The following is a 25,992-nucleotide window of genomic DNA, read 5'->3' as shown; positions in this document are numbered from 1 at the left end:
CGTGAGGAAGACGGGTCTCGGGGGAATGCGACGCATTGAAGTTACGCCAGTGGACATGCGGCCTCAAATACGCTGTGTTGCTGCAGAAGGAATGCAGCTCGGTAATAACTACAGCATTGTTCATAAACGGAATAATGTTTCTTCCAAAAAGTCAAACTTGTTTAATTGTAAATCACGTATAAGCCAGGGAAATCTATATAAAATATATGAAACCGTAACATCATTGAGAGGATTTATCTCGATAAGATAAAAGAGAGTTATCCTAACCTACTGGCGAAACAGGGGTCTGAACCCCAGTTCCTGCAGGGGCTCGTCTCTTCTTCTTTTGACCCCCAAGAAAACCCCGGTTGAAACCCATCTGCTTTAAAGACCAAAGTTAATAAAGACGGGTGAAGGAGACGTATTGGCTGGGCTACAAATAACGACCAGTACTTAAGGGATAAAACATTTTCTACCATTAATATCTGGAATTTAAATTCAAGTTTTATTTCCTATAGTCAGACGCATTGATCAGGTGGTGTGTTATTTAAAATCTGTTGCTTATTCAGCTTGGTTGTGCTGAGTGCACCTGCCTGGAAAGTTCAATTAGGAATGAATTTATAAGAATCCTTTCCCGTTACTCAGCCTGGAGCCCGAAGGAAAGCCCAAAAGTGAAGTAACATCGCCACCTACTGGCATAATTGAAAATTGGTTGCACCTGTTAGGAACAAAAGGAGGGAGGCACTTTTTAAAAAACTAAGGCATAATATGGAAAACAACGTTTAGGCTGTGAAGCCTTCTTCAGGTGTGAGCACACTTGAAGGTTTTGCAGCCAAAACGTTGTTTTCTCTCTTCTCTTTTCAGCATGGAATAAACCTTTACTTGTTCCGCTGCAGCCTATGCATACTGACACAGCTATCCACCTAAGGTATAATATATAGCATATAAAGCATAACCTTCTACATTTTCTGTTACACCTAAATACCTTATTACTGAAGGCTACAAAAGCACTGTATATAATATCCAAATCATGAATCCTCCCCTTGTTACTATGCCACTTGGTGTCAGGAATAGTAATGGGTGAAACAAGCCCACAAAAAGCCAGAAAAAACACTGAAGCACTGCTGTGGTTTTGACAAGGTAATTTATTGTACTGTACAACACCAATGCAACAATCAGTAGTCCCTTTTCTCTGGTCACTGGTGCAGACAGAAGAGAAGCATGACGGGACAGCGGTCAGGGCGAGACCCTGCAGGACTCACATGCACACAGAGGGATCCCTCTGATCCACGATTAAAAGAAACACGAAAGGCTCAGTTTCTGGACAGTGAATTCCTGCTACTGTCACTGTGTTTCTCTAAAACAGGGGAGGGGGGGTCAAACTTCAAACTGAATTCTGCCTCTTGTCCCCCAACAAGGGCTGCAGGCTCCTCCAACTCCTCACTCCCTCCAGGCTGGTCTTACTTAACTGAATTAACCGTGTCACCTTCGTTTCTTCTCTCCAGACCCCCACAGATGAGGCACTTCAAATCTCCTCTGTTAAACCATCTACACAAGGTGAAAACCTTCCAGGGCTTTCCTGTTCAAATGCATGATCAACCAAGAGCTGAAGTAGGAAGGACAGATCCTGCAGCCCTGCGGGACTGGAGCTGGGCTCCCCTGTGAGCACATGGGGCTATAAGCATTTGGCCCCAAGGCGCCCGAGACAGAAGGCATGGCACCGCAGCACCTGAGGCAGGATGCAAAGGCATTCTGTTCTGCACTTCCCTTGCGCCCAGTCAGAAAGCGTGTTCTTGATTTGCATTGGAAACAACTAATTTACTAATTAAAGGGGAACAGGCCGTACATGTCTTGCATGGGCTGCCTGAGGAAGTACAGCACAGAGCACTACAGCGCAGCTCCCTGATCTCTCAGCGGGGTGCAGAGAAACCTGTGGCTCACAGGCCTTGGCACCCAAGCCTGGGGGGAGAATGTGATGTTCCTGTAACAGCAGGGGGCCTGTGACAGGCACTAACAGAAGTTCTTGTCACTTGTGATGGAAATAAAACTGCGCGCCTATGAAACGAGCCTGCGCACATCTACAAGCACTGCTGTAACGGCACATCTACAAAGCTCAGTTCTCACTTGCCCTGACCACACGCAGACAGGCTCAAACTCAAGCATTTCTATTTGCTGCGTTTTCTTTTCCTGAGATTTTAAGCCTGAGTGGTGTGACCAGGCATCTGTGGAACATGCAGGTGGCTGTAGTTGTGACTACATGTGAAAAGACCTTGAGATGTAGTTTTCCTGGGGACTCAGACTGTGGCGGGGGGAGAGGAGGGGGTGGGGCGTTTAGGGTGTTTAGGAATCGTTAACAGACATGTTCTCGACTTGGTTCTGGAGGGCCTGGTCCACTGAGCCCTGCTGCTTCTTTTTCCCGGCCTCCTGCTGTTTCTTCTGTTTCTTGGATGGCTCTTGGTCGATGGGAGCGGCCTTCACGAATTTGATCATCTCGTTCATGCCTGGACACAGACACAGAGCATGGCCATCAGATCCCACTCTCTCACACACACGCAGAGACACACATGGCCGTCAGAGCCCACTCTCTCTCTCACACACACACACGGCCGTCAGAGCCCACTCTCTCTCGCTCACACGCTCACACACAGCCAACAGAGCCCACTCCCTCACACACACAGATGCACACGGCTGTCAGAGCCCACTCCCTCACACACACTCACACAGCTGTCAGACCCCACTCAATATTAGCATCGGCAGTTGTACAGAAGCGCTGAGGTTTGTCAAACCCTCCCAGGACAGTACGCTCAAACAGGCTTAGACATGGACATATCTAGCCAACCCCCCAAACACTAATGGTTCACCCAAAATGTAAGGATCTGGACCTGCCACTCAGAGCTCATGCACAGCCACAGAATGAACAGTTCTTCTCAGATGCCACTCAAGCTCAGGCTGGCGGCCCTGCTTCACTGTCATGACAAGGATGTCTCAAGTACTCCCACACGGGACAGTGCTACATCTAGCAGAGAACTGGAAGCCCGACAGGTCTCACCTGGTGGCATGAACTCGCGGAGCTTCTCTGGGATGATGATGCCCTCCTCGGTCTGGTAGTTCTCCAGGATGGCGCAGATGGCACGCGTGGTGGCACACATGGTGGCATTGAGCATGTGGACGAACTCCGTCTGCAGGAGGAGATAGCGAGAGAGAGAGTCAGGGCCCGCTGGGCAAGGCCCCAGCTCTGCAGGGGGTGTCAAAACACCACCGAGGGACAGATACATACACAGAATTCTTCTAGCTACCAGGACAACATCAATGAGTAGAAGACCGCCGATTCAAGAAACTCCAGCCGAAAAGTGAATTTTGTAAATGAGATTTCTATAATGGAAAGGATAACGTTTTCTCTCAAACGTATTTGCTAAAACTTTCTGCCTGCCATTTAACACGGATAAAACTTATGTTCCTATTAAGACTTGATTGCAATTGAGTAATATTTCTGTGTAGACTAATATTTTGTTTTTTTATAATGACCAATCCAATACAGATTTGACCAAACCTATAGATTTATGTATTTAACACTCCATCTTGGCTGCCACAATGTACACGGTTCTAAAAAAGTGCAATGGTAAACTAAATGAAGTGATAAAAGAAAATGGAAATATCCTCTGTATGTTTTACTTGTAAACCAGATAATTAATAAATCAAAAGTGAATAAAACAACAGTGAGGATGAGATTCTCCCCATCCTGTTCTCCTCCTGGAATGTTTTCTCATTCAGACATGGACAGAACTAATACCACTTTTTTTCCATTAATCAAACAGGAGGTTAGGAGAATGAGAGCTTGAAGAGAATGAAGGCTGAGCTAGACAATTCTCCTGTACAGATTCCTCCTGCTGCAGGGGCCTAGCTGTTTTGAAAACAGCATTACCACGCTGCGGCCTGATCGCGTCAGAGGTCGGAGGCCCCCAAGGAAAACCATGTTGCTGCTGTGATTCATTTCTCTTATTACTACAGCCGAGTCCAGCAGGCATCACCTTGTCCATCATCTTCTTGGTCTGCCCGTAGCGGATGCGAAGCCGGCGGGCCTGGTAGTCAGTGCAGTTGGAACAAGACACCAGCTCCCGGAATGCCGACGATCCGGGGAACCAGGCTTCCAGATCCAGCTTTTTACTGGCGGCGTGGTTCAGGGAGCCTGAGGTGACAGGAGGGACACACGCAGGTCAGAAAGCATCACCACTCACACAGCCCTGCAGCAGGGCACACAGACAAGACAGTGCAAGCTGGATCAAGGGCAGAGATGATCAAACTGAGCAACGGGTTAGCAAGAACGGACTCGGAGCACCGTGGACATCACTGGTCCCCAAGCTACAGAAAAGACACTGCTGCTCAGAAATCAGTCCAACAACATGCACTCAGTGGACTTCAGAATCAACAGTGAAACACTGTTTAAAAGTGGAGACTACATGGAAGTGCATTCAGAACAAGAATAGGAGGCACTTTGCAAAAAAGGTTGTGGAACAAGCTGTGCCAGGAACAAGCTGCACAGTCATGTTATTGCAGCTGAAGCCCTAGTTTTCATTCAAGACTGACAATATGCTCAGAACAGTTAGCGGTTAGCAGCTGAATGAACTAGACATATCAAAAGGTCTCTTCTTGTTCTGTAACCATACTGAGGCTCTTGGCAAAATGAACGGCGGTCAGTTGTACAGCTGAGCTCTAGTCCGTTTCAGAAAGAGCTCTCTGAGTAAAAGCCGATCAGAGCAGAAAGGCACTGAATCAGGACTCCTGGCTCTGAACTACAGCAGAGTGGGGTAACTCCAGTACTGCTGGTTTCACTGCAACTAGAGAACACAGGCAAACTGACTGCCTATTTCACACAAGGGGCTTGATGAAGCAATTAAATTTCGAGCTGGAAAGGAAAGGGGGTTCCTCAGCTGCCCCCCCAGTGCGCTTCGGCCGGACAGACCAGAGACGATGTTGACGATGCGGTAGGGGATGCCCAGGGACTGGTAGAACTCCTCCGCCGTCCCGATCATCTCCTCAAACATCTCCCAGGACTTGTTGTCGTGCGGAGAGGCGTAGACGAACTGCTCGATCTGGTGGAAGGGAAAAGGCGAGAGTGTTTCAGCTCTTCGGCTGAGGCTTTCCGCGTTCCAGTTCCAGCTGGAGAAGGAGAGATGGCGTGAGGAAGACTGAGGGAGGGGGAGCAGGCCGAGGGGCTGACCTTCTCGAACTGGTGCACACGGAAGATGCCGCGCGTGTCGCGGCCGTGTGAGCCGACCTCCTGCCGGAAGCAGGTGGAGATGCCGGCGTACCGCAGCGGCAGGTCCTCGGGCTTCAGCCACTCGTCACGCAGGAAGGCGGCGATGGGCTGCTCCGAGGTGGCGATCAGATACTTCTCGTCCATCGTGTTGTCATCTGCCTTCTCGCTACCCTTCCCGATCACCTGATCACAAGGACACAGTCACGCGCAGAGCCCTCCTCAACTGCGCACATCTATCCAGCGCAGGGACACTGTCACGCGCAGAGCCCTCCTCAACTGCGCACATCTAACCAGCGCAGGGACACTGTCACGCGCAGAGCCCTCCTCAACTGCGCACATCTAACCAGCGCAGGGACACTGTCACGCGCAGAGCCCTCCTCAACTGCGCACATCTATCCAGCGCAGGGACACTGTCACGCGCAGAGCCCTCCTCAACTGCGCACATCTATCCAGCGCAGGGACACTGTCACGCGCAGAGCCCTCCTCAACTGCGCACATCTATCCAGCGCAGGGACACCGTCACGCGCAGAGCCCTCCTCAACTGCGCACATCTAACCAGCACAGGGACACTGTCACGCGCAGAGCCCTCCTCAACTGCGCACATCTATCCAGCGCAGGGACAGTCATGTGCAGAGCCCTCCTTAACTGCGCACATCTAACCAGCGCAGGGACACTGTCATGTGCAAATTTGATCAATGCAAACTGTTCTCAGTGTTCAATAACACCCAAAAGCTGCAACTGAGCCTCTACATTGAAGGAGCTTTACCAAAGCAATGGGTCTGAACCTCTGAACAGGTTATATCATGCCATATAAGCTCAGGTGATTACTGTCTAAGTGGGGTACAAATCTGGTTTATCAGACACGTACTCTTTCCTGACCTCAATGGGATTTTCATGAGTACAGATCCTAAAGATTGTAAGTAGAGTGCCATTAATGCCAGAGATCACAGCTTAGATCTACAAGCACAGACAATATGCAGGATAATTCTTCCGCAGATGTTAATTTTAATGATGCAAACTCAGCCTAACTGCTTGCTATTACACAGCACTCTTCATGCTAGGGAATGAAGGGGACCTACTGAATCTGCCACTGGAATGCAGCTCCCGCAGAGACATGTGGCAGCCCCACTGCATGGCAGACCCAAACCCCATATCTCCCGAGTTCTGGATATTCCCTATCTGGAAGGCTTATGGATCAGGGTGGCATTTAAGTGAATGAGCAGAGCAATGCCAAAGGGGATGTATGTACGATCAAGTGTATTTACAAATGCTTCTGTAGTAGGAAATAATAAACCAGTATCTGAGATCCAGATCGGTAAGGCAGTGGAGCTGCTAACCCGTGGACCACAGAGGGAGATGGGTTAGCAAGTACCTTGTAGAGCTCCTCGTCGAACTGGCTGAGCTGCGCCACCTCCTGCATGACCTCTTTCTTCATGAAGAAGGGCGTGTACAGCGGCGTGTAGCCCTTGCTGTGCAGTATCCGCAGTGCGTAGCTGATCAGGGCCTGCTCCAGGAACACCAGCGGCCCCTGCAGGACAAAGGCAGAATAGCAGCAAACACTTGCAGGTCTGAGCTTGCGTGATAGTCCACTACGAGCGCACAGAACTCAGTGCAGGCACAGTCCAGTTACACTGCAGCTGGAACAGTATTTACCTACTGCCACGTTTCCTGCTGCTTGTAGCATGCAATATTAGCTAAGCAGCTGCATGATTACTAATCGAGTAGTCATTTCCTTACAGAGTTGAGTTTGGCACAGACGACACAAATTACAGGGCAGGAGAAATGGCAGCTGCAGTCACCTGCGCCCAGGAGGTTCACCAGTGAGTGAACTGTCCACTCCTGGGCACTTTCAATAGCACGAGTGAGGGTACCTGCGAGAGCTGCGGTCAGGAGGCACGTTACAGGAGTGCGGCCTGCTGGTTTTGCTGACCCGAGGGGCACCAGTGGGCAGGCTGTGCTCTTACCTTGAGGAAGTAGCCTCGGCTCCCGGCCACCACGGCCCCCTTCTCCCCCTCGAACCCGTCCACCATCACCACGAGATCCACATGGGAGTACTTCTTCTGCACCGAGCAGTCCCCCCAAGTCCGCTCCACCTTGTTATCTGCGTCCTGGGAGCAGAGGGAGACAGGACAGGGGAGGCCAGAGAGGAACAGATTGTGAGCGAGTCCCTCCGCTGCCCTGACGGTCATCACTGTGCCTCTGTCAGCGTGGCTGGAAAGGAGCCTCTGCTAAACAACTACCAGTTTTTTCTCATTTTTTCTTCTGGTGTAGCAGTTTTTGAAGACTGTCAAAAGACGTCCTTGGTAGCAGATAACGAGATATTGAGATACTATTTCATTAATGCTAAACAAGACTTAGAAATTTCCCTCAGTGACTCACAAGTCCAAAGCTCCGAGCAGAGCCCCAGCAGCGGTTCATACCACAGCTCAAACTCCGCTGATTTTAAAAGCATGCAGTGCTGATCCACCCTAGACCGAGGGCATCAATTGTTTATTATGAAGGAGAGCACTTATTATGAAGGAGCTACAGCACTCCACACAGCAGGAGACCCAGTTTTAAAAATCAAGAGCCAAATAAAGGTCCACTGACTTCAGTGTCTACAGACCTGGCGGTGCACCAGAAGTGAAGTGCCACAGTTTTAATAGCACAGAGCCTTAGGAAAACTGTCTCCACTATGCCAGCATGGGGAGTTTGCAACCTAGCCATGCATCTCAACTCGAGGCTCAGCAGGCAGAATACACTGCTATAGCAGCTGCTCCCAGCTCTCTGTCTGACAGACACTGCCATGCCTGATCTCCCAGTCTCTACACGGAGTGGCCCACCTCTCCCATCTCCAGCTGTGGAACAGTGCCGCGCCCCTCACCTCGTCGTTGCTGATGGGGACGCTGGGATGCAGGAGGTTGCCGATCTCCCGCAGGTACTCGAAGCGCTCGGCCTCCAGCTGCAGCCGCGAAGCGTCGCCCTTCGCGATCGCCTCGTCCACCAGGACACGCACCTTCTTAATCTGCGTCACCGTCAGGCCCTGCGCAGGAGGGGTGAGAGGGGCTGATCAGCAAGCAGGAGAGTTATCAGAAAACGGCGGTCATGCTGGTGCAGGACGAGTGGAGAGGGAGACAGGGGTTTGATTCAGAAACACAAGCTTTCAGTTTAGTGCACTTCTCTTTGACACAGGCTAGTGACTGGGCATAATATTGTATTCTGTTTTTATACACCACACGCCACCTCATGGCCTTACATCCCTAGTTCACAAATTTCAGAAGGTGCGAGTCCTGCATCATCACCTCGCCTCAGACTAGCGCAGGACAGGCCTATATAGTGCCCAGCCCTGATAGCAGCAGGATCTCCAGGACACTGGATACTTAGATTAGAGTTTTTCTGAGTAGAGTAAGTTAAATTAAGAACAGACAAGATATTTTAAATCTGCACAAATCCTAACCTGTCCCAAAACAGTTCGTGCTTAGAGCACGAAAGCTTAAAGTTGGTGGACAGCAGACGAGTCCCTGCGGCATAACAGATAAACAGTTGTGAAACTCTCTGAACACGGTCACTGGGTTTTTTGCTTTGCTTGGAGCGCCTGAGCTGAGGACTGCAGGCACCAGCGCTGCTCCAGCTCAATGTCCGCAGAGACACCGAGTTTTGTCGCTGGGACGGGGGGCCCACTTACCGCCAGGAGCTCTGCCGTCAGGGCCTCAAGGTTCTGCACCTCCTCGGGGAGAGAGTCGTCATTGCCAACTGGCTCCTTCTTCTGCAGAGTCAGAAAAACACACGGTCACGCGGGGCCCCCACCGCGGCGCGCACACGGTCACGCGGGGCCCCCACACGGTCACGCGGGGCCCCCACCACCGCGCACACACGGTCACGCGGGGCCCCCACCACCGCGCACACACGGTCACGCGGGGCCCCTACTGCGGCACACACACGGTCACGCGGGGCCCCTACTGCGGCACACACACGGTCACGCGGGGCCCCCACCGCAGTGCGAACACGGTCACGCGGGGCCCCCACCGCAGTGCGCACACGGTCACGCGGGGCCCCCACCGCAGTGCGCACACGGTCACGCGGGGCCCCCACCGCAGTGCGCACACGGTCACGCGGGGCCCCCACCGCGGCGCGCACACGGTCACGCGGGGCCCCCACACGGTAACATGGGACCCCCACCACCGCGGTCACACGGTCACGCGGGGCCCCCACCACCGCGGTCACACGGTCACGCGGGGCCCCCACCACCGCGGTCACACGGACACGAAGCAGCTCAGGCAGGAGGCAGAATGTTTTTTTCCTGGACCACAGGCACACAGGTCCAGTGCATCCACACCGCTGCTGTCCCCCGACTGCCTGCGGCCTCACCTTCATCTTGTCCCCGATGGTCTTGCTGCACAGGTTCTTCAGCTTGTTGAGGTTGTCAGCCTGGAACCGGCCTGCAGAGGAGAGCAGACAGGCGTCACTCTTTACCCTGAGCAAGCAGCTCGCAGGCGCTGCCCCATCCTGCGGTCACAGCTCAGGTAAGTTCAAGGTGCTAACCGATGCAGTAGTTAATGAACCAGAAAGACTGACAGCATGGTCCCCCGGGACGAGTGGCGAGGGGAACAGGGCTAGTGGACATGGACACTGCCTTGCAAGCGATGACCAATTGTGTGGAATCCCAAAGTGTGCACGTTTTTTAACATGGCAACTATTTCAATCAAAACATGAATATTCCAATTAAACACCTTTACAGGTTAGAAAATTAAACGCCAGCAAAACGTCTGAAGACAAATTAAAAACTACAATGTTCATTTTACAAGCATTCCCCCCCTTTCCTATGGCAAACCTACAGTCGACTGTCTGTGTGCAATTAGTGGTCCACAAGATTTCAGAATAACTGCATCAGTACGGACCCTCAGTCAGGTAGTGAGGATTAAGCAAAGATTCAACCATGAAGACCAAGGAGCTTCAAAACAGCTGAGGGATGAAGTCAGAGAAGAGCACAAAACAGGGACATAGTGTATCAGTTTTCACAGATATGAAATATCCCTTTGAGCATAATGAAGTTGATTGTTAAGAACCGCATACCACCCAGACACTGTCTGGGTCACACTGTCTCTCCAGACAGCACAGCCAAACAAGGGGCAGCAGGGTGAGGGATGCCACCGCCAGGCCCAGTGTCTCTGAAAGAGCTACAGAGCTCAGACGGGAGAAAATGTGCACCAGTCAACAATAAGCAGGTCACCCAACAAAGCCAGCCTGTCCAGCAGAGTGGAAACCCATCTCAAATCCCACATGGAGTTGCAATAAGGTATTTAAGAGGTACTGCCAACATGTGGCAAAACAGTTTGTGGTCAGGCAAGACATAATTGGAACTTTATGGTCTAAATGCAAAGTGTTTATACAACAGGAACCCAAAATAGCGCATGACCCAGTCAATACCACCCCTAGCATGGGGTGGCTTCTCATCAGCGGGGACTGGGAAACTGTCAAGACTGAGGGAAACCTGCTTCAGGCAGCTAAAGACTTTAAGCTGGGATGAAAATCCACTTTTCCACAGGACAATGTCCCAGAACCCAAGGCCAAAGTGACACTGGGGTGGTTTAATAAAGTCAACCACCAACAACTGACTCGAGTGGCAGAGTATTTATGCACTCAAGATATTTTTCTGTTTTGCTTTGCCGTTTTTCCTGACATTTCTTAACACCAATAAACGCGTTTAATTCGAGCAATTCAGTTCTGATTCAAGATATCCATGTGTAGTGTTTATTTCTAATGCGGCGCAATGTGACATCTTGGAAGGGGGGGAATACTTTTCCTCTGTTCATTTTAACTGCCCCCTCGTTTCGACTCCACGTCCTTAACTGCCAGCAGAGGCAGCTGTAGGAACCTCAGTGCGTGGGAAGAAGACGCCGACTGCACCAGCAGTTTAAACTGAGAAGCCTCGACTGCTTGTTGTGACTGATCTGCCGAAAACACATCGCGACAGAGCAGCGCCGCTGCCCGCACGACACGCCGATGACACGGCAGCCGCACAGCGCCCACACCGCGCCCCAGGTCCACGCTGTTGCGGCACGATTGCATCAGCTCGTCGTGGATGGGCGATTCCACGGCCGCGCCGTCTAACCCTGCCTGCTCAGCCCCTCCTCCTTCACCCACGCCGCGCTCAGCTGTCAGCGGCGGCCCGGCTCGGCACTGCGAAAAGCTCGGGTTTGACACGAGTGGACGTGACAAGCAGTGTGAAAAGGCACGACCTCTAAAAGACTTCACTCAAGTTTACGTTTCCCTAAACCGTACCTACCTTGAGACCGATCCCCATTCAGATCAGCCTATTCAGCGCTATTTGACTTAAATTTCTGCAGGAAACTATAAGGCACCTGCTCACGCACAGTGATTATTTGCCAAGAAGCGATTCGCTTCTCAGCAGACCTCGAAGTTACATTATTTATCTTATTTCGTACTAAATACAACAGCATCTTTTCCAACCCACATTTCCTCCATTCTTTGTCCGCTTCCACCAGCTTATCCACGAGCGTGACATCTTTGAACCGCTTCGCCTGAGTTTCTCGCACGGTCTCCGGGTTTCCGCCTTTGTCCGTGCGGAATAGGTCCAGATCCAGCACCATTCTGCCGCCCCTCGGTTCTCTTCCCGGTCCCCTGCGATGAGCTGTGTCTGCTAGGCTCAGCGCGACGAGTGCTGACGCTCTACAGCCTCTCAAACTGCAACCAGCAGCACACTGAGCAGGAAGACGGACTGACGCCACAACCGCAGAGGCAAGAGCAGCCCAGTCGAGCGAGCGATCTTCCGCTGCTGGGAAAGACGCCTGGCGCCTCCTGGCGGCGGGATGAATATATACAACCAGATGTGGTCTTCCGTGCTTAACGGCAATCGTTTAAATAAGGTTTAAAGATATTAAAGTTTTGGCGATACCGTGCTATAAATTGGTCCTGCCAGCTAAGCACTTTGAATAAGAGAGTTAGATAAGAAAGCAGACAGGGGGATAATGAGGGAGAGAGATCCTTCACACTGTGATTGTTTCAGATCTACACCTTCACCTCAATGCGCAGGTGCAGACATGAGAAAGGTCACAGGCCTTTCAGGGCTGGACTAGCCCTCCCTGCGGCTCCCTGTGGGGCCCCTCAGCTGCGATAGTGATAGGGCAGTGAGAGGGCAGAGGACGAGGCTGGGCAGGAGGGGGGGCACAGATCCCATCCCACTCTGCTCTGGAGAACTAATAATAATATAATTGCTTACTCTTATATAGCGCTTTTCTGGACACTCACAATGATGAAGCCAATTCATAGACAGGGACTATTAGGGGCCATGATTGGTAAGGGCCAAATTTGTCCAGGACACCTAGGTTACATCCCTACTCTTTTTGAGAAACGCCCTGGGATTCTTAAAGACCACACAGGGTCAGGATCTCGGTTTTACATCTCATCCAAAAGATAGTGCCTTTTTGTGCAGTATAGTGTCCCCGTCACTATACTGGGGCATTAGGACCCACACAGGGTGCAGGGTGAGCACCCCCTACTGGCCCCACTAACACCACTTCCACCAGCAGCCTTAGTTTTTCCCAGGAGGTCTCCCATGCAGGAAGTCACCAGGCTCACACCTGCTGAGCTTCAGTGGGTTGCCAGCTGTGAGTTGCAGGGTGATGCAACTGCTGGCAACTGGGAGCACAGAAGAATGAGGACACTGAGCTGTAAGGAGACAAGGGCCCAGGGAGTCTCAGTTGCACAAGCACCCGCTAGGATTAACTGGGTTCTTGTCCCCTGACTGGGGTGCCCAGCTACTGTTAAACTGGCCTGGCGCTGATGGAGTTCAGCCATGGCGTGTCACCATGACAACGAAGGCCCAAGAATGCCTCAACAGGGGCAGCAGACAGGGCGGTTCTAAAGCGGGGGGCTCTACCCCACTTTTGTCACACCAGCTTCTCCCAGAGCCCCAAGAAAGCTAAGGCTGACACCCCAGGGTGTGCTTCACTCTTCCAACGTGCTCCTGTTTGCACAGCATCAGACTGGAAATGAAGAAGTGAGGATTTTCCCCAAGGCTTGTTTCCAGCTGTGTTGTGAAACCTGGCCACGGCAGACAGCTCTCTGGGGAAGTGGTTTGGGTCGTGCTGGATTACAGTTTCATTTCGTGGGAGGCTGGCCGAAAGCCACAGGAAGGAGTGACTCCATTTCTCCACCACGACTGTTGCTGCAGTTGTCTCCGGTCATCACCATGAGGGGATCGCTGCTCGTACTCCTCTTCCTGACCACAGGTAAGACCCCGTCAGCTGGCAGCCTAGAGCGGGAAACACTGTGTCCCAAGACGAGACTGCCTGAGCCGAGCCTGGGTGTGGAGAGGGGGTGAGGGGTTGAAATCCCAGTTGGAAACACTGTAGCACTATCATCGTGCTTTAGCTCACCAGTTAGGCTAAATGGGCATCAGGACTGAATTTGTGAAAGGACAGGTAATGCTGAAAAACAGAAGCATTGAAATGTGCGAACAGATTCACTCTTCTAGACGGTTTGATTTGTCCAAGAAGTGCAAATTCTTACAAAATTACGCAATACAGAAAGGGTGTTTTCAGTAAGGAACTCATAACAAAGTCTTTGAAACTTGGTGTCTTTTTATATGTATAAAACATCTCAAAACAGAATGTACAGAACTTATGAGACATTTTTTCAATTTGAAGTAGTTCAGGTTGGTAGCTGTGTCAGCATGCGTAGGCTGTAAAGGAAAAAGTAATAGGTTTATTCCATGCTGAAAAGAGAAGAAAAAAACACAACGTTTCGGCCATGGAGCCTTCTTCGGGTGCTAAAATTAAAAAAAACATTGAATTTCATTTGTGTGAAAATATTTGGAATAAAATTGTACCGCATTCTGACAGCCTGGCAAATAATGACCTGTCTGGGGATGAAATCAGAATGAACTAACAGACTGTCAGCCCAGTGGGGACTGAAAGACAGAAGCATTGAACAGACTCCCTCTTCTAAATGGTTCAATCCGTCAAAGGAAAAGTGCAAACTACACTTTGTCCTCAATTTTCTAAAGCAGAAAAAAATAGTTGACCTGCTGCACATTGTAAAACTCAAAGAAAGGCTGCAATGAGAGCAGACCGGGATTTCTCATTCGTCTTGTTTTTGGCTCTTCAGCTGTGTCTTCCCTCACTGGGCCCGAGCGCCTCACAGTCTACACTGGGCAGAGGACGGAGCTGTCCTACTCCTACAGCAACGAGTACTACTTCAGCCATCGCAAGTACTGGTGCCAGGGCTACTACAGGAACAGCTGCCAGGTTGTGGCGTACGCCGACGAGGATGGCGCAGGGGCGGATGTGCAAGTGCAGGACGATAAAGAAAACGGGCGCATAACTGTCATCATTAATGCCCTGTCGCTAACGGACCCCACCGATTACTGGTGCGGCATCGAGAGGAATCACCTCCTGGACATCATGGCCTACACCAAGCTGGACATCGTCGAAGGTGGGGCCTGAGCGAGACTAGCGCAGGCTGCTTCTGGGTAATATCGCCACTCCCACCTCGCCCAGGGGGAGGCGCTGCTGTGGATAGGCACCCAGGAAGCCACAGAAATAGGGTTCAGTGTAACCTGTTGATATTTGTTCACTTAAGTCATTTGGAATCTCTACGGTACTAGTTAGGGTGAATTAGCGTCCAATAAACTTCAGCTCAGGTGCCCTTGTGCAGTGAGTACAGTTTAATGAGCAGTATTTATTTAACTAATGAGCTAGCCATAGCGCTAGTTCAGACTGAAAGGTAGTCTTAGTCATACTGTTGTCCACAGCTGAATAAATGTAACGATCTTCTCTATAGCACCTCAGATATAGAGCTCTCAGGTTTACCTGCAACACAAATCATTTGCTTTTTGCTATTTTGCAAGCACCTGTCTTTGCTAAAGTCACCCCATTTAAAAGAAGCTCTTAGCTGCTCTTTAGAGTCAAAGATGTGGCCATGCCAGGGCTGATCCACTGTAGTGGTATCTGTCAACCCCCAGTATTGCTCTTGGTGCACACGGTCTGTGGTGGGGCACTGCGGGTGGCAGGGTCAGTTGCGCAGTGCAGAAGCAGGCTGCAGTCTTTAGTGCAGTAGCTGCGCAAATGGGGCAGGAAACTGGAGTCATGTGACCTGACCACAGGAAGCCTGAGAGCCACTTGCCAAGAACAGAAAGTACATGTGACAGATGAATCTGTGTTCCTGTGATTCTGCTTATGTATATGTTTTTCTGCTTTTCTGCTTTCTTGTCTCAGACTTTGTGTTTATCGCATTCATAGGAAATGTTATTGTTAATTTGAAAAGTGGCCTAGACTAAAGACAGTGAGCTCTCAAAAGCTCACAGTAAAAACGGGCAGAATGAAGAGACCCAGCTGATACAGGAATCTAACACACTAAAAACGACTGAAACAGAAATCATCTAAGATGGATAATATAATCTGTCACAATCTTTGATTGTACAATCGAAGGCTCCAGACGTTTACAGTAATTGTGGAATTACTGAGATCCTGGGATTGTAGAATGGATCTGCAGGATGAGAAAGGGGCTCAAGTTGGGACTGTTCACTGAGAAGGACACTGTCCTGTCAGGCGGAGAGGACACAGGGCTGTCCATTGAGAAGGGCTGTCCTGTCAGGCGAAGAGTACACAGGGCTGTCCATTGAGAAAGACACTGTCCTGTCAGGCGGAGAGGACACAGGGCTGTCCATTGAGAAGGGCTGTCCTGTCAGGCGGAGAGGACACAGGGCTGTCCATTGAGAAGGGCTGTCCCGTCAGGTGGCGAGGACACAGGGCTGTCCATTGAGAAGGACACTGTCCTGTCAGGCGGAGAGGAGACAGGGCTGTCCAGAATGGGGAGAGGGTAAACAGCCCAGTTGTGTGATCTCAGGTGCTGTGGTGCCCTGGTCAGACACAGACAGACATCATGTGGTTTGTGCATTGCTTGATGTACATGTGGTCTCTCTCATTAATCACTGCTGTTTTCCCTTCTGTCTCTGTTGTGTGCAGGTCCCAGGGAGCGCCATGCACGGTAAATACATATATTTTAATCTTCTGCTCAGTACGGTTAATTGTAATTTATTGAGGTAAGTGCTGTGGAATTGATTTAATCTTAGAAGGGGATGCAGATTTAGCCGGTAAACTGTCTTGTGGAGTAGCTGTGTGCAGCCTCAGGTGGTGAGCGATGCTCAGAGACACTTGTGTTCCTACAGCCTGGACGCCCCTCTGGAGTACATCTTGCCCTTCTGCATGCTGGGCGTGCTGCTGCTCCTGGTTGGCATAGTGTTCCTGGTGAAGTTCCTGTGCCAGCGCAGCAAGGCTGCAAGCTCAGGTGAGAGAGCTGTGCCAGGGACATGGCAGGTCTGCTTATGTAAATCAACATAACAAGCAGGATATGTGTGGCACGTACAGAACATGTAATATATTCATCAGGTATTTGTATGCTCCTATATATAAAGCACTTGTGATGAAAAGTGCTATATAAATGTAAAGAATTAAAATTAATATTATCTTGTAGTGTAGTACTTATTATATTCTTGTAGTGCCTTTGCCTTCTAAAGTGTTTTGCTTAGCCACCTATGTCCGCTATCTGCAAATCCACAAGTGCTCTGACAGATCCTGACGGCTGCAGCCGCGGCGTCTCAGCAGGTAATGATGATGTCATTCCGCAGGAGTCAAGCCGCTGGGGGAGGAGCTTGTGGGGGACAGCCAATCAGGGGACGAGGTAGGTTCTGACTTCACAGTGTGGCGACCGGGTTTCCTCCCAATCCCCCCCACCACTGATCACCCCCTGATTAACCCCTAAATCATCTCCTGGAAACCTTGACCTTTCCTGCTGAGCTACAAATGTTCGGATTGCTGGCAGCCGTTACGTTTCGGGGTTCTGTATGGGCACTGGGGTCTCACAGCAGCATGTTTTCTCCTGATTTCAGAGAGAGATAATCACACAGTTCATCACCGCACGCTTCCTCTGATCCTACTCAAAATATTTCTGAGCTTTATTGGAGGCGTTTTGACATCTGTTCTGCATATGATGGGTCGATCAGGTAAACGCACAGATGACTGCAGAAGCAGGAGCCTTCTTGCTGTCCTCGGGCTGTGCTGAACGCTTTCTGTCGTCGTTACCTCTTGATCCACCGGCGTGCTCCTCCAGTGCTCCAGCTGTCTGGGAGAAGGTTGTCCGTGGGGAAGGTGGGTGCGTGTCTGTGTGCTGCCTGACCAGCTCCTGTCTCCTGTGCCGCAGGCGGGGCAGAGGCCGGACCACAGGGTGACTTACACGGCGGTGAAGGGGGGCGCCAGGGGGTCCTCGCCGGCTCCAGGGGGTGCTGCCGCAGGGCAGGAGCCCGAAGCCAGTGCCAACATCCACTACAGCAACATTGAATTCGTATAGGAGCCTGTGGGCGTGCTCGGACAAATAAACTCTCCAGAAAGTCCCCCGGTCACGGCTGCATGCTCTCACCACAACAAGAGACACTGCTCTACTGCCGCGTGGCCAGGCTAGGCCCGGGTCAGGCCCAGGCACTGTGCCAGTTTCACCCCGTCCAGCAGAATCTCCAAGTCACTCTACAGCAGGAACAGCACAGGACCTTTAAGTGTTAAAATAATCCATGTCAGCCCATACAATTCTGTACTCTCTACAGGTCTCCCTTTATCAGTGGGCAGTGACAGACAGAGCCTCCTGTCCTCCGGGGCTTTACAGGTGCTGTCAAAGGGCTTTTCAGTTAACAAATTAAGGACTACAAAAAACGTGGTGTCACTGGAACAGCTATCTCAGTTAGATATCAAGAACACCACAGGACCTGTAGCCCTTCAGGACAGGAGTTCTTCATCCCTGTTTTAATGATAAAAAGGTTTCAGCACAAACCCGTAGCTCCGGGGGTTGGGGATACAGTTCCTGAGTTCTTAGAGTAATCGGAGAAATAAACGCAGAGAAAAACTTCCTGTCGCTTCCTGACTGTCCTTAAATAGGTCCGACCGCAGACCACGTGGCTTCAGAGCCGGGGAGCGGCGCTTTACACCTCTTCCTGCGAGTGGGCCAGTTGGGCTGGTCCCGCCCCCCGGCCCCGTCTTTCTGTCTGTCCGGGTAGCGCGTTCCCGCTGCGGACGGGTGCGGGGGGGGGGGGGGGGGGGAGGGCGTTTCAGTCTTGAGCTTTGCACTGCCCAGAGCGGGACAGATACTTTACTGTCTGAGCTGTGGTCACCTGCTTCCTGTAAACCAAACGCTGAGACCAGAGGCTTCGCGGATCTCCAACATTCTGCTACGCTGTGGAGAAGCTGAGCTGAGCGCATTAGGGGTTCGGACTTCAACAGAATTAAAGACGAATAAAATGGGCATTTTGACCACCGCTCTAGTGCTGACAATTACAGGTAGAGACACTAGAAATCTTACGACTTTGTATTGAATGCAGATACATTTATACATAACGATATTTATTGGTAGCAATAATCTCATTGCTTATTAACTTGAAAATTAAAAATGGTGTTAATCTAAAGTTTCAAATATTGTGCAATTAATGGGTTGCAAAAAGTAAAACTAGATACATATTTTATAATCACTTAAAGTACCACCTGTAAAAGTGAAATCATTTACAAATTTCAGAAAATATGATTCCTAAATGAATCTACAAAAAAATCACAAGTTTAGTATACTGCATATTATTGCAAAAGAAAATGTGTCGTGTAATGGTTTGTAATTATTGATTTGATGTTATCGTTATGAATGGTCAATTCCAGTTAGACTATATTGATGCTAAAATCACTTCAAAAAATTAAACAGACACATAATACATTTGTGTGATCTGATGTTCATGTCTAATATTTGAAAGTGTATGATTACTGTTAGCACCAGGAAAGCGCACAGTGTCCTGACGATGACCTTTTCAGGGCATGATGAAGTGTGTACTTCTGCTAAGTGTGTATTTCGAAAACTAAAGAAAAGTAAACCATAACCCAGCGCAGGAGCGAAGGGGGTCATTAAATAGTCTAATAACAGCAGAATTCGAAATTGTGTATCATGTGTGTTAGATTTTTCTGTTTTTCTAGAATGTCTTCCAGACTCTACTGTTTTAGCGGAACTACTGGGTTTTCTATAAACTTTAACATTTCAGAAAAAGAAAAAGATAATCTTATCACTACTGTTTTGTTTGTACTGGTTTCAACAAGACTTTTATCCAAGATGTTATGAATGTTCAAATAAGAAATTAAATGTAAATGATAAAAAATGGGTAGAACAACAATTTATATTCGCTATCGTGATTTTACATTTATGTAATTTAATTCATCATAGTATTGTCTTATTGTTGTTTTATAATTTCTTTGTTAGCCTCTTATTAAAAATCATTAACAGTTCATTAATATGTCAGACAATAAACCTCGAATTGTTAAATACGAGCAGTTTTCAGACCTTTAGTTTCAGTCGCAAACGATATTTCTGTACCGCGGTCTAAAGTTATACAAGAACTCTTTCTCGAGGTCTGTCACTCACTTAAAGATGTTTGTATGTTGTAAAAATGGAAAAGAAATATTGTATTAAACATCTCACAGTGCGAAGTGATAAAAATGGCTCTTCTGAGTTTACAGCGCGGTTTACAGATGGCTCGTCTTTTTCGCGCTGAACCTTTTTTGACGCCTTAGACAAGCAAGACGAATGGTTTGTGAGAACGGTGTTTGGCAATAATGATTTAAGAATCGATATTGCCAGCTCGGAGACCGGTGCCGCTCTCCCTTTGCACGCCCATCAGAGGTAGGGCATTTTTCATCTGAAGAGCCAGCCGTCTGTGCCTGGACACGGACACGGACTCGCTCCGTGCGCCGAACCGCCTCCAGTCCCCCTGCAGTCTGTGTCCCCACTGTCTCTGCCTGATGCGGCGCCCATCCTCGCTGTCTGCCCGCAGGGCTCGGGGTCGGGGTGGCGCAGTTCCCCCAGGAGATGGAGTGTCGGTTCGGGGAGGGAGACCGGGACAAACCCAAGGTCTGGTGCAAGCAGAACACCACGCAGTGCTGCTCGGGCTTCGCGGTGTCCAGCGCGGAGGAGAGTCTGTACGGCGGGCAGGTGACCATCCGCGTGTTGAGGGACCAGAACAAGTTCACCGTGTCCATCGCGCAGCTGCCCGAGGGCGAGGGGCGCTACTGGTGCGGCGTGCTGAACCCCGACAACACCATGGTCAAGCTGGGCGAGGCGGACTTCTCCGACGGTGAGACCCTAGAGGCACTCGTGCCCGCACAGTCGTACAAACGCCACAGGCATAAAACGCGTACACGAGTCAGACCCGTTCTCTTCACACTCACTTCACACTTCACATTCAGATGCTGCGCAGCTATGATGTTGATAAAAATATTTCTAACGATCTACGGAAGAGTGAAAGCGAAGCCTAGAGATGAGAGGATTTTTACAATATCCTTCGATTTACCGTGCATTAAACAGCATTAGAATCTACCAGTTGTTAGGAATGTGTGCGAGCGGAGCCCTGCCAGAGCTCGCCTCTGACGCGGCCTTCCTGTCCTGTCGCGCAGGTGAGGTGCCGGTGTGGGACATCCTGCGCTGGGCGCTGCTGGCCGCCCTGCTGCTCAGCTCTCTGTCCAGCAGCCTGTACGCTAAACGTGAGTCCCGCTCGCCTCTCCGAGCACCGGCTACACAGATACTGACAGTGTCCGTGTCTGGCGCTCTCTAACCCAGCACGCCTTCTTGTCTCTTTCTGTTACAGGAAGAACCGGGAAAGAAAAGGTACGTCTCTCGTGTCCTTCTTCTTAATAATAATAATAATAATAATAATAATAATAATTATAACAACAAAGCATAGGTGACACCTGCTTATTACTTGGTCAATTGGTCCTTCCTCATTTCTTTAACAGAACTTTCTGGACATTATAATGTAAATGGTTCTGGGGCCCATTGGGATTAAAATGCTGTAGAAATTCAATTGTATTAATATTTTATCACCAGATAGGTCTCGTATCTGAAGCTTGGTACGGGTAACAGACGCGTCTCTAGCCTGCTCTGTATCGCTGTGTTTCAGAGGGACGAAGCCCCCAACGAGGACATACAGATGATCAATCTCAGCGCCAAACACGACTAGGGACCCCGTGACGTCACCCCCCGCGGCCCGCGGTGATGCCGGGGCGAGCTGTGGAACGGGAGAGGGGTGGGGAGGGGAGCAGGCTACCGTGGTAACGTTCATCACTGAACAGATCTGGGGTGGTAGTGTAAAACAAGGACTCTGTCGGTCCGCCTCCAGTTGTATATATGTAAATATATATATATATTTTACGCAGAGTAAACAAAGTTAAGCTTCCAGTAAATTATAACTCGGACTCATTTTCTATGTAACTGTGCAAGTTTAACGACATCAACAGATAAAAATGTCTACTTCTTATTTTTTATATTGGTTATATGTTACTTGCCTCCACAGACAGGAAATGTATAAAACGAAACTTATGAGCAATATTACTTCTGATTCCGTCTAGGAAACGTGATGGGTGCACTTGCGCCGGCTTCCCACCAGGGGGCAGTATCGCTTTACTGCTGAATTTCTTTTTTTTCTTTAATGTCCGTTTTTATTTTTCCGAACAGTTTCTACTTGTCACCTTCCTCGCCCTATCTGTTATTTTTGTTGTTTTTTTAACTATTGCAATTTATGACCGATGCTCTTTGTGGTCTTCCAATCAAGTCTGTAACTGCTCAACCGGCAGTGGAGGAGCTGGTCGAGGTACGGTGCAGCCGTGGTGTGACAGGGGTGGCTGTGTGTGGTGCAGTGAGGAATGAATGAATTTCTGCCCCGTGCTGTAGCTCATATGGACGGCCCACTGGCCTGTCTGCTGCCCACAGCTCCAGGGTCCTGGGTTGGTGCCTGTCTGTGTGGAGCTGGCGTGTTCTCTCTGTGTTTAATGGGTTTGGGCCGGGTCTCACCGCCCACAGACAAGCACATTAGTCTGGACTGGCTGCACTACATTCTCGCCCTGCGGTTTCTCCTGCACAGGAAAACGGTGGCTGATCCCCTCCAGCTGCAGAGTCTCCTCAGGGCTCGCTGTGCTCTGCAATGGCTTCTGAGCTCTCAGTTGCCTAATCGGTCCTTTAATTGAAATTTTGATTTGATACATTTGAACGCTTTACTTGTCACAATTCCAGATGATAACATTTTAAACTTTTACTGTTATACAGGCAATTTGAAGCTGTCAATTGCTTCAAATTGCTGTCAAGTAAATCTTTAGCAGCTGAAAACAACAATTGCATCCTCAATGAACAAATTTCCACTGCTGTAATCTGAGTGCCTCCTAATTAAAAGGTCACTGAAAGTCCAGTTTCACCTGCTGCCCTTTAAGGCCAGAGCTGCCCATCTCTGCTGTGCTTTCAGACACGAGGGGTTTGGTGCAGAGAGCACCTGGGTGTGGCCCACTCTTCACAGCCAGGTGCATAGAAGGTGATTATTCAGGCCATACGAACCTCTGCTGTGCTCACGAGTTCATTAATTCTTCGTTAAAGAACGATGTTTTCTTTCCTGTTTTGGCAGGAAGTCATTGGGTATAAGAGACCTGCTCTGAGCTGGGTTTATTTTTTTTTCAGTTTAGTTGACCTAGTTGAAAACGGCACTCGTGATAAGTCTAAAAACATGAAGTCGCGTGTGGCTGTTCATGGCTTAATCCCTGAGCACAATGAGGCGTAAGGGTATTGAATGTCTGACATTGACTGCTGTCTCGCTGGTGCTGAGACCCTATCATTACCGCTATGAATCCGCAGCACAGATATGACAAACTGCAAGTGGATGCAGTGACTTCCCCTTCACCTCATTGCAGATACACACTCGGAGATAAGGGTTCAGGTTTCTGAGTGCCGGAAACACAGCACCAGAATATTGTTTGCCTTTGGCTGCCCTGCCTGTCTAAATATGAAACGTGAGTCCTCTCAGTGCTCAGCACCTGCCAGGTTTTAGTCTCTTTAGCCCCGAGAGCTTTCTGGTGATCTGGCATGTTCCTGGGTGCAGAGGCCCGCAGTGTGTTCCTGTGCCTTGTGGGCCCCACCAGTGCTCCCCACTCCAGCCCTTTGCCCCCGGACACCTCTGTCCAGACTCGCCAGCCTCCAGCCCTGCTCAGCTGCTCTTCCCTGTTCGTTGCCTGAAGCGGGGAGGAAGATGTGCGGTTTCTCACAGGAGCTTCTCGGGACTGCGCAGACCTGTGTGTCTGGTTGCGGCCGGCAGGTGCTGAGAGGCTCTGTGGGAACCGCGCTGGAGCGCCCTACAAGCCTGCAGCAAGTCTCGACACACCTGGCGATGTGGGCACACAAGTGAGGTGTGTCGATTCCAGCTTTTGCTTCCTTGTTTACTGAAAGGCTGCTGAGAACAGGAATTCATGAGAATATTTATTTGGCCTACATTCCAATAGTACTGATCATGAATGCAGTACAATGCAGAGGCCAGGTGTGGTTTGGCTGCCTTGTTCGAGTGTGCCATTTCTCTTTAGCAGTCAGTGAAAGGAGGCTCTAGCCCACAGATCACAAACTGCTCTAGAAACCTGAGGACTCAGCTATAGGGACTAATTGAAAACATGGGCCTATTTACACATGCAAAAGCCTCTATGGAAAAGATTTCCCACTAACTCAACAAAGAATTAAGTTTGTTAAAGACTCTTTCCTCTCACAGCTTCAACATGGGATCATTGAGCAGACCCAGGACACGTGGGGTCCACAGGAGAGCAGCCTGGGACAATTGGGGTTCCACAGGAGAGCATCTAGGACAATTGGGGTTCCTCAGGAGAGCAGCCTGGGACAATTGGGGTTCCACAGGAGAGTACTGGGACAATTGGGGTTCCTCAGGAGAGCAGGCTGGGACAATTGGGGTTCCACAGGAGAGCACCTGGGATAATTGGGGTTCCACAGGAGAGCAGCCTGCGACAATAGGGGTTCCACAGGAGAGCACCTGGGACAATTTGGGTTCCACAGGAGAGCAGTGTCCCACAGGAGAGCAGCCTGTGACAAGTGGGGGCCCATCGGTGAAGCAGAGGCCCATAGGAGTCTCCTGCTTTTGGACGCTGTCCAAACCCTCAGGAAAATGAGATTCAGGCTCACGGTACAGAGCTTGCTGAAATGCCAGGTGAAAAGGGGAGCAGCATGGACTTCCCCTTAAGTGCTGTCAAGGAAATTTCAAGTTGCCTTTGTGCAAACCCGAAATCCAGTCAGAGAACTTTCTCAGGGCCCCGCGGGGCTCAGCACACTTTCTGACACTTTTCCAAGGTGCCTGAGGGCAAGAGCAACAGAGACAGCTTCTTCCATGGAGCGAGTAGAGAAGACTCCATCATAACAGCCATGGGTCCCGCTCCCCCCCGAGACCCTGCCTTCCTTCAGACACCCTGGCAGCTCTGTGAACATGAGACCAGGAGAGCCCCCTTATCAGGGCTCAGGCACCCCGTCTGGTGGAGTCCCTGGGGCATCCTGGAGCAGGACGCGTGTGTGTTTGTGTGTGCGAGCAAGCGTGCACATGCGTGTCATGTGTTGCAGCCCATTGTCAAGACCTCAGTCAGGATGAGCTCACTCATTCATGAAATCCCAGAATTACTGACACAGCTGGTCACCGGCAGAACCGCTCACTCTGGACCCCTAGCTCCCACCCAGAGGACAACAGCTGTTCCACTGTGTTCCACTTAGAAGTCACAAAAAACTAATAAAGGGAAGGGACATAATCAAAATAAAATAAAGTGAAAAATATACCTATTCCACCCATGGTTACTAAAGTTAAGCACCTGAAAAACCTGGGCTAAATGCAAAGCACCTTCTGACAATTCACCTTGAATCACAGTTGTTGAGTAACAGGTGACTTTCAGTCTGTTGAGCAATTTACAACATTACGCATCTATTGCAACTGAGATAAAACAGACTGCTACTACAGCTGCTGCTGACGTCACTCTCCTCCTCCTCCTCATCAATAACAGCCCAACGAAATGTTGCTGTCATGCGTGGGTCGGTATAATGAGGCTGATTGTTCCTTTGTTTTGATAATCCCGAAGCGGGGCGAGAGGATTAAATCGGGCGCTTTGCGGATCAAAGCGCTGACCAGGGTCCTGCTGCGCGCCCGCCGACCCCCACAGCCAGGGCTGCGGCGTGCCGGTCACCTGAGCACACGGGCGGCGGTGTCTTGCACGCCAAGGCTGCGCTGACTGAACACCGCTGCCCGCGCTGACTGGAAACTGTTAAACACGTGTTTTAAATCACGGCAAGGCGTTGCCTGCCGAGAAACTTGACTGTAAACTGTGCTTTGAAAGGTGTAAACCTGCGCTGATCTGTAGCCTGTGCTTTGCCTCTGTATCGTGGCGCACCCATGCAGAAAGGCAGGCGAACGCACTGCGCAGAACTCCTCTCACTCTGTAGGCTCTGCAGACCTGGTCCTCACCTGCAACCCGGCTGTTCTGTAGAGGCTGTACATCAAGCTTAAACGCGTGTGGCGTGGACTACGTGATGGTGGTTCGGAGTGATCATAAGGCCCCTCGGGGGTTCCGCGTCTCAGAATGATCTGTGGTGCATCGTGGTATGTCAGCATTGCAGATATGAGTACTGCAAGTCTCTAAAAATGCATGGAATTAATATGCCAATTTGATACCGCCGTTCACGCAGGTGTACTCCGGAGCCGATTCAGAAATGACCGCACTATCAATAAGGATTTCTGAAATGTTGGTAAAGTGTCAGGATACAAAGGGTATTCCGCACTTTACACTCCTGCGTTATAATGCAGTCTGTGGGGGGACTGCAGTGGCCTCTATTACAGCAATACTGGGCTGAGCCTCAGACTCAGAGAAGCGCAGGGAAATCAGTAACCG

General features: G+C 50.1%; 3 protein-coding genes across 3 annotated transcripts; 2 read left to right on the top strand and 1 right to left on the bottom strand.

The window, feature by feature from the left end:
• Nucleotides 1-1,106: 1,106 nt before the first annotated feature.
• Nucleotides 1,107-11,982, bottom strand: sars1 (seryl-tRNA synthetase 1). Its single transcript, XM_088919870.1, has 11 exons — nucleotides 11,691-11,982; nucleotides 9,584-9,654; nucleotides 8,901-8,981; nucleotides 8,100-8,258; nucleotides 7,201-7,344; nucleotides 6,609-6,764; nucleotides 5,198-5,419; nucleotides 4,940-5,069; nucleotides 4,008-4,165; nucleotides 3,029-3,158; nucleotides 1,107-2,480 (listed from the first exon to the last, which is right to left on the bottom strand). Exons 1-11 carry the CDS (start codon nucleotides 11,824-11,826, stop codon nucleotides 2,320-2,322), a joined length of 1,548 nt encoding a protein of 515 aa, XP_088775996.1. The 5' UTR covers nucleotides 11,827-11,982; the 3' UTR covers nucleotides 1,107-2,319.
• Nucleotides 11,983-13,360: 1,378 nt separating this feature from the next.
• LOC148831080 (CMRF35-like molecule 5) lies at nucleotides 13,361-19,744 on the top strand. Its single transcript, XM_088921527.1, has 6 exons — nucleotides 13,361-13,467; nucleotides 14,345-14,671; nucleotides 16,204-16,225; nucleotides 16,407-16,525; nucleotides 16,866-16,918; nucleotides 17,438-19,744. The coding sequence occupies exons 1-6, from the start codon at nucleotides 13,428-13,430 to the stop codon at nucleotides 17,582-17,584; spliced, it is 708 nt and encodes a 235-aa protein (XP_088777653.1). The 5' UTR covers nucleotides 13,361-13,427; the 3' UTR covers nucleotides 17,585-19,744.
• LOC148831079 (uncharacterized) lies at nucleotides 18,490-21,481 on the top strand. Its single transcript, XM_088921528.1, has 5 exons — nucleotides 18,490-18,561; nucleotides 20,088-20,387; nucleotides 20,707-20,793; nucleotides 20,898-20,917; nucleotides 21,210-21,481. Exons 1-5 carry the CDS (start codon nucleotides 18,522-18,524, stop codon nucleotides 21,267-21,269), a joined length of 507 nt encoding a protein of 168 aa, XP_088777654.1. The 5' UTR covers nucleotides 18,490-18,521; the 3' UTR covers nucleotides 21,270-21,481.
• Nucleotides 21,482-25,992: the final 4,511 nt, after the last annotated feature.

This window comes from Atractosteus spatula, chromosome 7 (assembly GCF_055471065.1).
Source record: "Atractosteus spatula isolate fAtrSpa1 chromosome 7, fAtrSpa1.hap1, whole genome shotgun sequence".
NCBI lineage: Eukaryota > Metazoa > Chordata > Actinopteri > Semionotiformes > Lepisosteidae > Atractosteus > Atractosteus spatula.
This window is presented reverse-complemented; position numbering and strand designations above follow the sequence as displayed.